Source organism: Phascolarctos cinereus, unplaced genomic scaffold (assembly GCF_003287225.1).
Source record: "Phascolarctos cinereus isolate Bilbo 61053 unplaced genomic scaffold, phaCin_HiC Scaffold_7;HRSCAF=346, whole genome shotgun sequence".
In the NCBI taxonomy this organism is placed as follows: Eukaryota; Metazoa; Chordata; class Mammalia; order Diprotodontia; family Phascolarctidae; genus Phascolarctos; species Phascolarctos cinereus.
In genome coordinates, this window is record NW_027556180.1 from 99,067,537 (window position 1) to 99,085,983 (window position 18,447).

The 18,447-nt window shown below is 34.9% G+C and overlaps 1 protein-coding gene across 1 annotated transcript in view; it reads left to right on the top strand.

The window, feature by feature from the left end:
* The window catches only part of PCDH17 (protocadherin 17), a 112,883-nt gene extending 98,692 nt beyond the window's left edge, over positions 1-14,191 (top strand). The window contains 1 exon segment of the mRNA XM_020970109.2: positions 9,486-14,191. Within this exon segment, the coding sequence (XP_020825768.1) occupies positions 9,486-10,168 (683 nt within the window). The 3' untranslated portion in view covers positions 10,169-14,191.
* The last annotated feature ends 4,256 nt before the right edge of the window (positions 14,192-18,447 follow it).

Consider the following 18,447-nt stretch of genomic DNA (forward strand, 5'->3'; position numbering starts at 1 on the left):
TCAATATTACAACAAAAACACTTTAGGATCTTCCTAAATCCAGGACTATGAATTGCCAATATCTGATTTAGATGCTGTGTTTTCTTTTTAATCATTTTTTTCCTCTGTTTTTATCTTTAAATTTTCTCTGTGCAATTGCTACTTAGTTTTCTTCTATCCCAAAGATATGCTGCTAATTGTCAATGCAATCTCAGATAATAGCCTGGATCTTAGTCCCTGTACTCTGTCCAGAGGGTCACGGAGACTCATGAATGTTCCCCGAAGGCATGCAGATGCACTCAGCAATGGCTGCAAATGTTTGAGGCAGCTTGGAACATCCAGCTGCTGCTGGATTCTCTCAAATACTGTGTAGACCAGTAGGTTCTAGCATCTGAATGCACTCATGCTAATGTATCAGAGGAAAATTTTACAATGCAGGTGCATTCCTCAGGATTGCCGTTTCAGAACTGCCCATGTTTTTCCAACTTGACCATGGTTTAAGAAGTTGCTCACACATACACACATCTGAGATGAACATGTGGAAGACAGACAACTGACAATTAGGGCAAATGACACTCTGAGAGTTTAAACTCCCAACTACAACAGCCTTAGATATTTATTGTTTTTTCTTATGTAAATCATTTGAACATTCATCAATATGTGGTTATTAATGAAGCAGAAGAAAAAGAATCAAATCTCAGGATTCATGATAATAACTATTAACTGTGACATAACAATAGGCTGTTATTGGAGAGGTATATGAGATGAACTGCTTGTAACCGTTTCCATTTTTTTTTCCCACACATCCAGAAAGGAGTCAAACTGCTGCATCTGTAATTCACTTACTTAATTAGTTAACCACCTGTTGCTCCCCATGCACAGCTGAGAATCATGGGTAATACAATGCAATATATGAAAGATCACTCAGCTGAAGTAAAGTGATTAATTCCACCTGTGTCACATTTTCCTTCACCCATTCTTCTTCTCCCTTGCCCCAGAGGTAAACCTAGCTTATTAAAAATAATTTTAAAACCTACTCAGGTGAATACTGAGTAGGTGGATGGTAGGGGATGGAAGAAGGGCTACATAGATGAAGCTTAGGACACAGTTTGCTGCAATGTTAATGATCCTTTCTCTTTTTCTGAGTTCCAAAGTATATTTTATACATGTAATTCTTTAAGCAGTGTTAATAGACGGAGATATTGAAAGTGAAATATATTTTTCTTTTCTCTTGTAATCAGGCAGAGGAGAAACTAAAGCCATATTAGGATTAGTATACTTGGTAAGTCTAATATCAGACTCATAGATGGAAAGGATGAATATAGGCATATAGGTTATCGTGTTGCAGGAAGACATTGCCCATTCCTTTCATCATCAGTGTGGAATATATGGATTAGTAATCAATACCAGTAGAGGAAGACCTCTTTTTTCCTGAGGAAGCAGGCTTCCAGACATTTGTAGAAGTTTGTCCCTAAAAGCGGATCTCTATGTTTTGGAAGCATATTGGGATTTCTTTCCAGCTCTAATTTTTAGCTTTTCCATTTTATCTGTGCTTATACACTAGCTTAGGTTCACAGAACATGCAATCTGTTCTACTATTACCCCTGAACTCCAGCATCAGAGGGCTTGACTTTTCATGGTTTTCTGTCAGGGAGAACCTGAGATGGGGCACATAGGTATAGCATTCATCTATTGAACACTGGCACTAGCCATAAATAGAGACAGGCGACTACTTCCTACTTTCTCAGACAGCTTTAATTAGGTGCTATGAAAGCTTATGTTGGTGAAGGAAGGGGAATTGGAAATAAAAAAGAAAAATGAGAACAAATGAAAAATGGACTTCCATTTATAGAGTTTTCTACTTGGAAACAACACTGAGTTTCAGATCCTGCTAGAAACAGCACCAACTATGCTAAGAAAAGAGCACTCTTTCTATTTAAAGCTATTCACAAAGCAGAAATAAAACTATTTTGTTGACAGCCATGAAGTGGAGAAAATTCCCTCTCAAACTGGGTACTGCCTTAGCCACCAAGAAGCAGAATGCCCTCATTCATGTCCTGTTTTATTTTTGTTTTCAAATTTCTGTGACAGAGATTTATGTCTTCATAAGAAGACAATTAATTCTGTTCTGCAAAGGCAGATAGCATATGTATATGAGAAGTTCTTATGCTCGAACCATATGTGTGGTTGCTGATTTACAAATACGTGGGCTCCCAGGGCATTAGAAACTAAGGGAATGGAATCATTTTATGTTCCTCAGTGTTTCCTGTTGGTGGTTAAAAATGAGTTGCCTAGCATCCATCCCTGGATGAAGTTGCACAGGGGCATTATGACATGGAAGGGAAGTCTAAACCTCCAGTTTGTTTCTTTTAAGTTAACTGTCTGCCTCGGAGCTAAGAAGAAAGTACAGTGATACAGCCGTGTATCAGTACTGAAATATGAACGCAGGGGCACAGTAACACTGCATGTCAGAGTTCCACAATACATTTACCTCAAGCTGGGAGGATAGCATAATCCTAGTAGATTAAAAACAAACAAACAAACAAAAAAGAAACCCTCCCACACTTTTTCAAAACAAATGGAGCCCAACGTAGAATCACTCAACCTTTGCAATAACTTCTGTGCTCTGAATCTTAGGCATTTACTTATAGGTTTGGAGATATTTTCATCTATTAAAGATAGACATCCAACGCATAAGGAAAAGGAAATATTGCACTATGGAAATCTTAAATTTATGGAAAACTTACTCCAGTTTGAAACAATGGCATCATAGAATCCTGGAGGGGGGAAAATCAATTAATTGAAAAGTATTAAGTACCTAATACATACTAAGCACTGTACTACGAGCTGGAGATGCAAGATGATGATGATGATGATGATGATGATGATGATGATGATCTAGATGGCACAGATGGTTCTCTTTGAGAACAAAGGACAAACAACAACAACAACAGATAGAACAGTGGGCCTGGCATCGAGAAGACCTGAGTTCAAATCCAGCCTCAAACGCTTGCTAGTTTTATGACCCTGGGCAAGCCATTTCACTTCTGTATGCCTCTGTAAAATGGGAGTAATAATAGCATCTATCAGGGTTTCGTGAAAATCAAATGACATTGTAATTTTAAAGCTCTTAGCGCAGTTCCTGGCACATAGTAAATGCTGTATAAATGTTAGCTATGATGATGATGAGGATGATAAAGCACCTGAAAGTTTACAAAGCACTTTATACAGGCTGTCTGATCTGATCTTCATGACAACCTATGAAATAATTATTATCTATTATTAGTCATTATTATCTCCATTTTAAAGATGAAGCTGATGTTGAGAGAGGTAAAATGATTGCCCAGGGTCACACAGATTTTAAAGGTCTAAAACAGTATTAGAACTCTGGTCTTCCTGAATCCACTTATGTCATTCTTTCCACCTAGCTGCCAATAAATGAAGTAATTTATACTCAAAAAGATCTTAGAAGTCATCTTGCCAATGGTAATGATTCTCTTGGCACGTGGTCATGTCTGGCTTAAAAATGGACAGTGACAGTAATTTCACCTGCTGCCTTAAGCAGCCCATTCTATTTTTGACAATTTAAATTGATAATTTTTTTTTACTCATATATGGAGCTGAAACCTATCTCCTTATAACTTCCATCTCTACTTCCTTGCTATGTTCTCTGAGACCTTTTAAAAATACAGCTTTTCAAGTACCCAAATGCTAAGCCATTTTTCTGTTTCCTGCAATGAATTGTCATAGTGCATGGTTTTCTAGTATCCTGATCATTTTGGCTTCCCTCTTTGATTCATAATCTACATTGTCAATATCTCTTTTGAAATGTGTTGAACAAAACTACATAGGACACTCCAGTAATGTTCTGCTAAGGGCAGAGCACAGAGGGACTCTTATCATCATCATTCTGGTAGCCTTTTGCAAAATTGTCAACATTACCTGATATCACAGCAGCCAATTTGCTTAAAGTTTTACTTGCATGCAATTTTCTTTTCATAGATGTGGCATAAAATTCTTTTCCAGTGACTCATTTCTTTTGAAGATACATTTTAACTTTAAAAAAGAAATATAAAGATAACAATTCTTTGATGCATACTAATAATCCTCACAGCAGAAGGAAAATCAAAGGCTAGCTGAAGCTAAAAAGAAAAAAAAACAATCTGTTTTGTATTGCTGAGTCTGGCTATAAGAGTGTCTCAGATGAACAGGGCAACAAGAATATTCAAATTTCCAACAGGTCTATTTAGTAATAACTTGTGAAGAGAAGTAGTGTTTTAGTTCCCCTTATTTCTAAATGAAGTGAATTACATCTAAACTTCTGATCAAATGTAGTGCAGTTGTGAACTAACTAAATATATGTATCATGTAATCCAATACCTAAAAGTTTAAAAGTCAATGATTTCTCACCTCCCCCTTTGAAAATTGACCCTTTTCATTCATAGCATTGTCCAATAAAAAGAATTATCTTCATATGAAAAGCATCATTTCAAATATATTAACAGAAAATATATTGTCAGTTGTGCTGCTATAGTAATACATCACAATTCTGTTTAATAAAAAATATTAATTTATCATGAACTTTGTCCAAGGTACCATAGATACCAGTCCCAGTCCTCCAGTAGTTTATGTGGTTTTACTTCTTTGAGGAGCCATTGATGTGAATTTTTGCAGATGGCTTAGGTTTTTTCATCTACATGCAAAACTAGATTTTTAAAAAAACAGAATCTGTAGAGTTAATACAAAATTCATATTAACATTTATGTCATTTAAAAATGAATAAAAATAGTAGGAATCTGCTTATATTACTTGTTTTCTGTTAGAAATGTGCTAAAACTGATGAATTCCATTTGGAAGAAACTATTTTTGGACTTTCAAAGGTGTGTGTCTAAAGAAAAAATTAAATAATTGTAGAAATGTTATAATTAGTATGCAATTTCAAGTTAAATAATGTGGAGTTACTACATCATAAATATAGAATAAATCCCAATGTTATAAAATAGCCAACAACTTTTATGATTTTAGCTACTGACTCAGTATTCAACAAACATTTTTGGATCTAGTCTTTCTGGAACATGGACACACATCCATAAATACATTTGATTTGTGGAATAGGTGGGAGCAAGCTCTATGTCTATATTTATCATATAATGAGCAAGCATAGATTTTTTTTTTCCGTAAGATTAAGGCTTTAGAGATTCCACTAATTCCACTATAAAGCCTATCAGAATAGACTTTTAAAAATGCTTTAAGTACTGAAGGCATTATGAAAATTTTTTCATTTCAGTAATATGGAAAGATTTTTTTAAAAATTATTTGTTTGGTAAGAAGAAAGAAGGGTAGGATTTGCTCAAAGGTCTTCCTAATTACAGGTTCAACTTGCTGTGCATTAAGACATAATACTTCTTAATTATCAGTGAGTTATAGTCATTCTTTATATGTATATGATGCTTTGGAGTTCATAAGATATCTTCACATAAGTGATCACTTTGGATTCCCACAAAAACTATGTGAAATAAGTAGGGGCAGGCATTATTGGCCCTATTTTATAGATGAGAAACTGAAGCTCAGAAAATCTAAAATATATGAATATTTAGTTGTAGATATGCGTCACAAATGCAGGTCTTCTGAATCGTCTGTTGTACCTCAGCTAAGTTTAAAGCTTCTGAAAGAAACTAACAACTTTAAATCTTTATCTGTTCAACCAAAGAATAGATTAGGAATAAAATGCCACATCATCAGAGTCCTCGAATGCTTCCACACAGTCATGGCTTGTTGCTAGAGTTGAATCACAGTATAAATGCATTTCTTTGGTGTCTAGTCATAGACTAAAGTGGTCATTCTCCATCTCAATGCAAGATAGTTTTAGCACTCTGTCCTCTTGCTTTTTTTTTTTTGAGAAGAGATGGTGTATCCTTCATGCTGTTCCTTCCAGATGTAATATCCCCTTTTATTATTATTATTATTATGTGATCCACTACAAAAGGGGACTTTTTTTTTCCCCCTGTGGGGAATGTGAACCTGCTCCTTAGATAGGGCTGTCCAGCATCCCAACAGTTCAATAGCAGTATGATCTTTATCCTGCTGAATTAATAATGTCTTTCTCCTTACCTACACCCTCATCCAAAGTTATTTTTCTGCTGGATTAGCACGCACCAAAGCATGAATCAAACAGTCAAATTTTTGACTGAATGATTGGCAGGTAGTATAGGTGCTTAACAGATAAATGTTTGGTAAATGAAATCCAATTGAAGGCTATTTGGACTCTGTCATATAGTATATCAGGCCAGCTCCCCATGTCTCAGGGAAGAAGACACTGCCTTGTTAATCCTGTCTGGTTCCAAGATAAAACCAATTTTGAATCAAATTTATTTGCCTATAATTCTTCTCCCTAGTTTTTCTTAATATTTACTTTTATAAATTTCCAATCTAGGCAAGTACAGATTTTCCACAGAGCTTACGTTCCTTTTCTTTTTAAAGCTGATAATTTAGCACATCTATTTTAAAATTTGTTCTCCCAGAAGTGTAGAAAGCAGTTTTGATCGTCTACCTGCAAAGCTCCAGAGATTGAGTAAAGTCTCTATGCTATTCCTATTTATTATACACAAATGCATTGTTACGGGTATATTTTTAACAGGAGGCAGAAAGGCTAGAGACAACAAAGATCACTGAAGTAACTTGTCATAGAACCTTTAGTTTATGCATATATTTATAATATGTATGTATGCATGTATGTGAGTAATAAGCATATACGCTTTTACTAGTTTTATCTTTTTGTGTATCCATTTCTTTATGTTTACCTTTACATCATTTCAACTTTTTTTCCCCCATAAATAATGATCTGACCCTAAGTGGTGATAGTTCACTTTGGTTTATGGTCTCTACTACTAGTACATAAGTGCCTTTTTGGTATACTTCTCTGTCTGTGAACTGTAACAGTACAAATTATAGTCTAATGGCAAAGTGAATTGCTGATAACGTATTATAATCAAGACTACAAATCTGCTTTCTAGGATGTGACGTAAAGAGTGAAGTCAAAACAAACAAACAAACAAACTACCAATTTTCAAAGCTTAGAGTTTAAGATGCTCATACAGACCGAGCTCATGCTTTCACATTCAGGCTCAACTTGGATTTTTTTTTTTACCATGACCACATTATTTTCTTTTTTCCCTCCAAGATTTTTTTGTTATTTTTCTTTCTTTCATTTTTATTCATATTTAATTCAGCCAGTGTCAGGCAGACTATCTAACAGAAATGAAGGATTAGTCAAGATTAGAATATAAAATTTTATCATGCAATTTCAAGGAGTTCTATAGGTGTTGAAAACTTGGAAATTGAAGCTCTAAAACATGTAAACATATTGCTAGGCATAATGGATAGGGATTTTTTTCAATGTTTTTGTGCAGGATTGTGATAGGTGGATATAACAGTAGATGTAGGAGAAGATAGATTTGTGATTCTCAGCTCAACAAGGGTGAAGAGATACAAATTCAGCACATTAAAGCATATTAGTTTAACAACCCTGTTGTATATACCCTGTCCTTTTTTGCCTCCTACACCTTAAAAAATAGAGGAAGTTTTCTAGAAAACATCAGACTAGAAAACAAATATGGTTTTCACAAATATCAGCTGTATATGATGACAATATCTTGGGCTAGACCTTACAAGGCCATAAATATTTTTGAGAATTTGATAAATTCTCAATATTTGTTTGTGTATATATATTTATGTAAAACTTAGAACATATCAACTTATTTGTTCCAATTAACTACAAACTAACTCTTAAAGTCTTTTGCATATGTATTTAACATATGTATACGTGTGCATGTGTGTGTATGTACACTCTAGCTCATTCACTGAAAATAAAATTTAAAAACTGACCTAAATGAAAGTGAGACAATGTACTAAAATACTTTTTGCCATTTTAGAAGTGTGAATGTTTCATGCTATGAAATACGACATGATTTTCTATAATGTCACGATACTCACAAGCTTCCCTTTATAAAGGAAAGAACTTCATAAAGTTGAATTTTACAAGTCATTTTTTTATTTCTGGAAATAAGTATATATTTCATATGTAATCTGGAATCTACTTTTGAAGTACTTTTTTTCCTGTTCTGTATGTCATTTACGGGGTAAGGATATGCTTTTTATTTAGAAAAATCTGGCTATAGAAGCTAATAGGAATTTCTCTGTTATGGGTCACTTGAAGCTATTACCTACCATTAATTAAAGAGTAATTCTTAGGATTCTCAAATATACAGAAGAAGATCTTAGCTCCCTTATGTTGACATACATCTTTGCTTCACAAGGAACTTCAATTGACTTGGAAAGGATCATTTCCATAGATTATAAGATCTAGGGCTGGAAGGGAACCTACAAATTTTAGTTCAACCTCTTCATTTTATGGATGATGAAACCGAGGCTTGAGAGATGTAAGGTGAGTTGGCAAAGGTCAGTTAGATAGCAGTATATCAGCTTTCTAAAACCAAGGTCCTCTAGCTCCCTCTACATGAAAGGAGTAATTATTTTGGTCAATAGAACCAATTTAGACAACTTAGTGGGCCAGAGTTGCAGTTTAGAATATTAGCTTAATGAAACTGTGCAGGAGAAAGAGATTTTCCTTCATATTTTCTTGTTCAGTATCTTTGAAACAGCAGTCATCAAAAAAAAAAAAGGTTTTATTTAGATACTCCATATGCCTATTGGCAAAACAGGGTAGCAACATTTCTTGCAGAAAGCGTTATCATTTGAAACAGAATGTCATGATTTGTCATTCATTCTGAGCTCTATCTCTTGAGCAAAACCATTTTCACATACTTGCACTAAAAACAAAAAGCAGGAGTGAAGAAAACTGATTACATGATCCATACGCATGTCTAATAAAATACCAGTGTGCACTTTTTGACAAGCTTATTCATAATGCATTCTGAAAGAAAATTCCATTTCTCAGCAGGAAAAGTAGACTTTTTAAGAAAACCTTTTATTTTATGACTGTCACCCAAAATAACAATTACAAGCAAAGTGGAGGTAAAACATGAAAAACCAGCTTGAAGATTTTTATGAAAGTCTGAAAGTCAGTCATTGCCCTGTTATTTGATTTGAAAAATTAATCCAGATAATGCCTTTTGAGTTGCTTAAGTAGTGTTCACCGTTTTCTAAGATGAGTTTTCCTGAACAAAGACTAACTGATTTCTGCAGCAGATTAGTTTATGGTGAAGCTTCCTCAATTCTGTTGAGAATAATTCTCCAGTGGCATCCTTTCCCTTCCTCTGGGCTATGGGAATTCTTTAATATCTAGAGAATCATGTTAAATAAAACTATTGTCTCAGCCTGAAGGTTTATGCAACCCTGCTGACATGTTTTAATTATTGTTTTCCTTATTTTTTTTTAATTAAAAGACCAGAGGTCAAGCAAACCCACTGACAGCTGATCACTGCCTCCATAGAAATTTAAAGGGATATCTAATGTTTGAACTTGTTGTTTTCTCATTTGTTTTGCAGAACAAGAAGAGTGTGTTAATTGCACAGATGAATGCCGAGTGCTTGGTCATTCTGACAGATGTTGGATGCCACAGTTCCCTACAACCAATCAGGCTGAAAATGCAGATTACCGCACAAATCTCTTTGTACCCACAGTGGAAACTAATGTTGAGACTGAGACTTATGAAACTGTGAATCCCACCGGGAAAAAGACTTTTTGTACATTTGGAAAAGACAAGAGAGAGCACACTATTCTCATTGCCAATGTTAAACCTTATTTAAAAGCCAAACGTGCCCTGAGCCCTCTTCTCCAAGAGGTCCCCTCAGCATCAAGCAGCCCAACCAAGACATGCATTGAGCCTTGCACCTCAACTAAAGGACCGATAGATGGTTGTGACGCCAAACCAGGAACTCTGGCAGAAGCAAGCAACCAGTACCTGTCCGCTGACAGTCAGTATCTGTCTCCTAGTAAACAGTCAAGAGACACTGCGTTCATGGCTTCTGATCAGATGGCTAGGGTCTTTGCGGATGTGCATTCCCGAGTGAGTCGAGACTCCAATGAGATGGACTCTGTTCTTGAGCAGTTAGACCATTCGAACCGGGATCTAGGCAGAGAGTCAGTGGATGCAGAGGAAGTTGTGAGAGAAATTGATAAGCTTTTACAAGATTGCCGGGGAAGTGACCCTGTGGCTGTGAGAAAGTGAAAGAAAAAAAAAAGCATTGGTATTTTCTTGCCTCTTCTGTTGATTTAGAAACAATCCCCCCTGGTTATTACAGTTTGACAGGGATGAAAGAAGACCAATGCTGCTTTAAGGCTTTTAGTGAACATCTGAAGTGCCCACAAGTATGTTCTTTTCACTGCTGTTTCTTTTTCACAGATAACACTGGTTTCATTTTGACCAAACTTACACTAGGACAGAGTCAAGTATGCTTAACGAAGGACAGGAGAAAAAAGAGGGAGGGAGACACATCTTTTGACAATCTGTTAAGAAGGTATGAGATGAGAGGAATGAAATCTTTCTGATCCTTGTAAGACTGTCCTCCATGGTTAATGCTGACTTTACTGTTTACCTGTAACCCTGTGAAAAACAGGGTTGACAAATTTTGATGTGTGGTGGATTTCCGGCAGTCATCACAGGCCTCTGCTGAAAGTACTGAAAAGATCTTTGCAGTAGTCCGAGCTGCGCCAAACATTAACACACATTTGTGATAAACGTTTCTGTATAAAGTTACCTGCCACACATGAACACACAAAGAACATTCCATATCATTAGTCAACAAAGCATATCCTGGTCATTTGTAATACACTTCCTGCCATATAAGAGTTAAGTGTAAAAATGATATAGTCCATTTTGTCCTGCACACACATTTACTATTTCACTTCATTAAAGAAGAAAATTTTTAAAGGTTTAAATGCCTATTTAGCATTTTAGTGTCCAACAAACATATAAATAATGATCAATGTTTTAAACTTGAAATATAGTGAAGTTTTCAGAAAAAAAAATAGTTACCATTGGATGGTACTATACAGAGAAAATTAACATTATTAACACTTTTTTTATCTATTTGTGGACACTAAAATAGCTCAGGAAAGTGAAAATGTCCTAGACATACATGAATCACATGACCATTTAAATGTGCAAATGTAAGAAGATTCAATGTGTTTACATCAAATGACATATTTTTATTGATTTATTTCAGATTCAGTGCATATGAGCCAAATTGTTGAGTGTATAAGAGCTATATTGTGTATTTTATTAAATTAATATATAGTTGTGTTGCAAAAATATTTGGGCTTATATTGTAAATGGCAAGTGTTGCCTCGGTAGCTGTCGAACTCTATGAGTTTTGTTTTTTCCTGCTTCCTTTTCCCCATGGAGTGTGGGAAGCAGTGCCTCAGAGCAAAGTCTCTTGTTTAATGTATGGTCTAGCAAGTACTACAGTACATAATCTGTTCAAAATGTGTTTGAGTGAGCTGATGGAGCTAACTGAAAAGGTCAGAAAATACATCCTTCAGTCATGGTTATGTGCAAGTCCTTGTAGAAGCTTCTTATTGAAAATTCATGTTTAATAACAAAAATTACACTTGAACCAATACCTGGAACTTCCTTGGGTTCTTTCTCCCCTCACGACAATACGCTTAGCGTCTGTTTGTGTAGAAACTATGCCCCTGATCAATTGCTCCGAGTATTTTAAGGACTTCAAGACTTACGCTGCCATTCTGTCTCCAGAGCATGAGAGTGCTTTTGTGCATGTCTAGGTACCAGAACTGTCTATGCCCATGGTTTTTTTCCTGTGTGCAATCTCACTTAAGATTACAAGCTTTTACAACAAATAGTATTCTTTCTGATTTGAAGAGCTCATTTGCTCTCTTTGTTGGAGTAGCTTAAGAGTGACCAATTCTTCTCTATGTTTTCTTTCTACTTTCTGCTGTGGATTTTGGCAAACATCAAAGTACTTACAAATAAGAATGGGAAACCCTCCAATTTCAGATGGTCAAAACATGAAATTAACCCATTCAGAGGAATCAGGAGATGAGAAAGTACTTTGACTATTTTTTTCCCTTGAGTTTTTTAAATATTTGGCTTTTTACAATTTCATGAAAGTATATCAGGACCATAACTTAAAAAGTATTGTAGAGTTATATGAAAGCTATTTGTGCACTGGAACAGAGAAATACATTATTATGAGAATGGTGGAGAACTCCGTGCCTTCCTTTCTGGTCACCAAGCCAGTGTAGAAAAAAATATAAATGTATTGAAGTCCTTACATTATTATTTTTTTTAATGATGTGAATTCAGTTTTGCAATTTCAGACCTCACAAAGTTCTACTTAAGCTATTTCCATCAATTTCAGATGTGATTTTGGACAGTACCTCATTGCAAAACTGTTTTCAGAGGGAAGAGTGATCAAATCTTATCAGCCTTACAGTCTTACAAAGAATTGTCTTTGGTTCCTGGTAATAGCTTTTCCAAAGCACTGCTCTTGGTTTTTTAATATTATTAAATATTTAAATTAGAAAAAAAAACACAAAAAACAAACAAAAAAAAAAAAACAAGGGATCTTGTACATGTTGAACCTAGCTGCTCTCTGTATTTTGGACAACTTATGTATCTGAAATGTGTTGTCTCTGTTATACAATATTATTTTGCCAGGAGACTACAGGTTGATTTAGCTTGATAGCTGAAATTTGATGGAGAAGTGACTCTGCTATTTAATTCTACCAAGCACTGTCTCTCTTTTACTAGCCACAGAGATGTAAACAGAAAAAAAAATCAAAGGTGGTGTTTACATGAAATCAACTGAGAGCGGAATAGGGTTCATTTTTTTCACCACTTCTAACCCTGAATAAGCAGCTACATCATTCATTGTATGTGTCTGAATATGTTCAAAACAAATGAACCGTGAAACGTGGGATTTTAAGAATTGGTTGTGCCAATGTAAGAAGAATTTACCTTTAGGCTCTCTGTCACTAGTGATTTACTAGCTTTAGGTGTTTAACACATTATATGTATTTAGTAGTGATTATTTATTTACTTGACTGAGGTAATTCAGCACCCATGACTCTGAGCTTTCTAGCTGAGTTGAGGGAATCTTGCTTCTATTCATTTGGCCAGCAGCTACCTTTGTCATAGACCTCTGGTGCTTTGCTTCCCATGAAGCCATCTGAGATTGCCAACTTCACATTTTTGGAACAGCCTGTATCAGCAGGCAATGCGTTATCAACCAGTGGAATTTGAAGGGGCCTCACGTCATATATAAAACGAGAAAAAAAAATCTCACATCCTCAAACTGACCCTCCTATACACACATACATACATACAAGTGTTTATAATTAGCTCATTTCTCACCTGCTAAAAACCACTATTTTTGAGGTCAAGCAGAATAAATGGCATTCTGTGGAAAATTTTGAAAGATAATGTTCCAACAGTTATTTACTAATAATGATATTGCCTATGATAAGGTTAGAAGGAAGGAGAATCAGCTTTATTTAACTCTTTCTCAAAGTAAGTGCTCAAGGGGAATATCCAACAATTTCAAAGAATACTTTCATATCCTTGCTTTAGTGGCTTCAGTGAACCTTATTGTAGATAGTATGTTAAGGTTGACTCACCACACCATAAATTAACTGGATTCATGGTCAGAAAATTGACTTTATCTTGATACCCCCAATTAGCAGAGACCTTTTTAACTATGATGTGCCATTAGAGCCTGTAGATGGTGCCCATTTAGAAATGTGGTCATAAAAAAAAAAAATCATGTGATGACTAGTAATGGAGCAGGATGCTTTATTAAAACCAGCTTTAAAACAGAATGTTGCTTAATGGAGTAGAAGTTGCTGAGGTCAACAAGTAGTCTGAGGTCTGGCATAATATACATGCACTCATTATTGTCTAATTACATTCTTTTTGACAACAGACAGCATTTGTCAGAGCATTAATTCAGATGAGAGTTTTGGCTATCGAGATTTGTTGATTTGAAACATAATTGAATGAGACCTGATTCAAGTCTTGATTCCCCTGGCCCCATACTTCCACAGGTTGGCAATTCCCATTTATCAGCTTCATCATCCCCATAAAGTTCTGAGCTGCACCAAGCGATTGGTGAACAAGGACAACAAAAGCAGCATACATTGTATGGATTATCTCAACGCTATTGTCTAATGGCTGTGTTTAATGTGACCTATCTGGAAAATGAGGACTACGAATAAAAAGCAATTACTAATAGTTGTGTTTCCTCCTCTTGCATTCATTAACACTGGAAGCAATGTGTTAAACACTGCATACCACGGGGAGCTTGGTGGTAATTACTTTGGAAAAGCAACTTGTGGCAATGCAACTGTTACTGCTAGTTCTCTGCTCATCCAAAAAAAGAAAAGGACAAGACCATGCACCTTCCTTTTCCATTGATTAGAAGTGATGTTTCAGTGTTTTCTCAACATGACGGTTTGAAATCAGTAGACTTAGGGGGTCCAAAATGCCAATCATACATGACCGTGGGGCTGAAGGAATACAAAGTAATATGGATTCCATAACAGGTCAACCCTCAAAGAAGTCTATGAAAGAGCAAGCTACTTTCTAGTGACATCAAGCCTGAGTGCTCAAATTATCAAATGACAGTCATTCTTATGGTTGGGATTTAAAAGAGGTACTTCATTTTTCAGGCCAATCTAAAAGTAACTAATGTGGTTAAGAAAGGAATGGATAGATTTGGACATTAATCTTTGGAAAGAGAGAGAAAAACAGCTAAAGTTTCCTAGGCATGAAATATTTAACATGTGACAATGACTTTTGTAATCTCCTGGTAAAAAATCTATAAGAGAAAGGAAAATTTTAAAAATAAAACATTTTCCAGGTCATATCATAATCAGACCACTATGGCTAAGATATAATTAGCATTTTAAAAACACTTTTAAAAAATTTTATAGTAGGTCTACATTGTATAATAGATCTACAGCATAAGGTAAGACTTTGATTTCATCTAACAGGAAAAGCTACATTAGTCAGTATTCACATAGCTCATCTGAAATATCGTACTTCTAAGTTTTAGAGCTGGAAGCAAGCTTAGAGATAATACATTCAAATCCCCTTATTTTACAGATGAGAAAAGTGTCACATAGAGAAGTCAAGTGATATCCAGGATCACAAGAGTGAAACTAGAAAAAATAAAACTTCCTGATTCATGCAGCCCAATGTGCTGTGCTTTATAATATGCTGACTTCCTCAGGGGTTTTTCTGTTTTTGATTGCCATTTTGGTTTACTCAGTTCTTTTGAACTCTACCTTTATCTCAATCCACATTTCAAATTCTCTTTTAACTTGTGGTACATAAGCAAACCTCCCTTCCACGATTCTACTACCAAAGTCATAGCAATATTACAACTGACAATAATAATAATGAAAGGGAGGAGGACTTATGTCTTTGAGAAAAACGTTCTGTTGTTATCTGAACTTCGAGATGTAGTACTTAATTCATAGAAGTCAGAATGCAAGAGCCAAAGAGATCATTTTCATATAGTCTCACCAGAATGTTCTGTGTTGTACATGGCATTTGTTTTGGTTTCTTGCTGTCATTAACTGAAAGTATAATAGAAATGATTTGGCTAGATCCTTTATATAAAGGAAAGGCCTATTTTATAGCAAACCAGTCACTGATTTTATGTACAGATGGAGCTCTTAATTCAACCAGCACATGAATGGTTCTTTGCACATCAAAACCATCCAGTAGAGAGCCCATTGTTATGTTGTAGGTAGCCAATTAACTAGAGGTTCCTAGATCTTCACTTACTCAGAAATCCTATAGAGACTTACAGGACTACTATCCCAGCTTTATTCCCTGTCAGTGAAATATGAAAGCCACCTAAAGCATATCTTCTCAGTTTTAAGTACCCAATGGCTGAATTTCCTTGACACTAACACAGAATATTCTTTGCAGAGATGTGCAGCCTGAATTCTTAAAGGTCAGGATGGTATCAGCAGAGCACATAGAAATAGATCAGAAAGTTAATGAACCATCTTTAAACCTTTTAAGACACACTTTCCAGGATGCTTGTAGCAGACTTCACAGAAGGAAAAATATCACCTTCTGTTCATTTTTTATGTCTACTAATAATTCCAGGTAACACTCATTTTATATTTCGCGATTAGATTCTGGCCTATCCAGGCCTGGAAGATGCAGTTTCCTAAGTCTTCATATTTCAGAGTTAGTTTACAACAATAATTATTTTCCTCAAATTTCATGGCAAAATAAAAATGAATAGCATTTTCTTATAAGAAGGATTAAAATGTGGAGATTGTTTTACATAACTCTCTTCAAGTTGCCACTTTTAATTTATGTTGTATTAACATCTATTTTCTCAAAATGGATATTCTTTTACAAATCAAGCAAACAGAAAATTGACACTAGAATTATGTAACATTCACTTCCCAAATAAGAAATGCTAACAATATGAAGGTGTATTTTTGTACGTTTATTTTGTTTTTCACAAATTCTACTTTGTGTCGGTTAAAAATTCAGAAGACTTTTTTTAGGAACAAAGAATGTTTTTTAATATTCAATATATAAAAATTGTGGCTACTTTTAATTCCTTAAATAATTGGAGAAAACAGAACCAATTTTCTACACATTTTTCCAGCCTAGTCTATATTCTCATCATTACTTATGAAAACAATGTTTTCCTAGGGGTGTTTATATGAAGATGTGTGTGTGTGTGGGGGTTACTTTCCTGAGGATTTATAGCCAACCTTTCAAGTAATTTAGGCACAGAAAGTAACAAAAATCTTAAAAGAGGATTTCACATTCATGCACGTATATATTCATACATACACAAAGGGAAGAAGATAATCAAAGGCATGTTCAATCTAAGTTTGCATTGAACAAGACTAAAATATTTAGTCAGTTGGTTTTATTTCAGCTTGTCTCTAACCAGAAGGACTACATCTTTTTTTTTAAATTTTTAAAATTTTCATTTATTTAGGCAATTGGGGTTAAGTGACTTGCCCAGGGTCACACAGGTAGTAAGTGTCAAGTGTTTGGTCTGAGGCTAGATTTGAACTCAGGTCCACCTGACTTCAGCACCGGTGCTCTATCCACTGTGCCATCTAGCTTCCCCCCCTTTAATTTTTTAACATGAAACACTGAAAAAATAATATTTTTCAATTACCCCTCCAAACAATAGATTAATATATAAACTTCTTTCATTCTAAAAGAAGTTATATTTACTTAAGATTCCTAAATAAGTCCATAAGAAAGACAAAAAAAATGTATAATATATATATATATTATATATATAATATATATATATATTATATATATATATTATATATATAATATATATATGTACTTTAATGATCCATCATTGATGACAACTACTTTTAAGATTCAGAAAACCAAGTTCTGTATTGATGAAAGGCAATATATATTGATTGATTTATCTTGTTCAACCGCTTGCTAAATTTCTCTGTGCCCTTTCAATTAGATTTTTAAATCTTATTTTCTAACCTACTCTCCACTTTGGTACTAATATTGAGACGCTAATACATTTCTTTGAAGGGAGTTGCCACAACCTTTTAGTTCTAGTTTCATCCAAAATTTCTTTTTTGTTCACAATACTATTAATTGAATATTTTGAAATGTATTCTGTATACTGCCTCCTATGCAACTTTTCCTTTCATCTTCCCTAATTTTAGTTAATCACTTTCAATTTCAATAAGAGGCACGTGTGCACGTTGGTAACTACCTGTATACTTAAAAAAAAATCTTTCCTTATATCCAAACAAGTCTCCAGGCCATGTAGGGGAAAAAATATTCAATTCCTTTGCTATTATAAAGGGTAGAGTGGGGTCTAATTGGTGCTATAGACTTAGATGAAAACTTCTAGCTGCAACCCAACCAAAAAAAATATTTGAATTGACGAAGAAGATGGTTGGAAGGATGGAAGGGCCCAGGAGTTAAGGTTTGGGTTTGAGTTCCAACTTCACCACTTGCTAGCTAAGTGAATTTGTGCAAATCACTTCAAATTTCTGAACACTAATTTCTTTGTGGAGACATGTGACATTTTCACTAACAACCTCATAGAATTTTGTTGGGAAACGAAATTTGTAAAGCATTGAGTACAATATGAATATGATCTATTATTAGGATCACAGAGGCTATTAAATGAAGCTCTGAGAAGTTACTTGTCCCTAGTCACACAGCCAATATGTATAAGAAGAGGGAGTTAAACCCAGTTCTTTTTGACTCCTGGCCATCCTTGTATTCCTGTTTAGAGGCACCATGGAAATTCACTCTCGTTTCTTTGTTGGGGGCATTCAGTTCTTGGTTATGATCAGCGCTAATGCCTTATATGAGTTGTTTTCTGCTTCCTTCCACACTTCAATCTCAACTATCACATATTTGAGGATGATCCTTTGTGACAAGATAGAATAATATAGATGGGATGTGGAGCTTATTAACTCTCATTTTCACCAATCTTCCCTATGCTA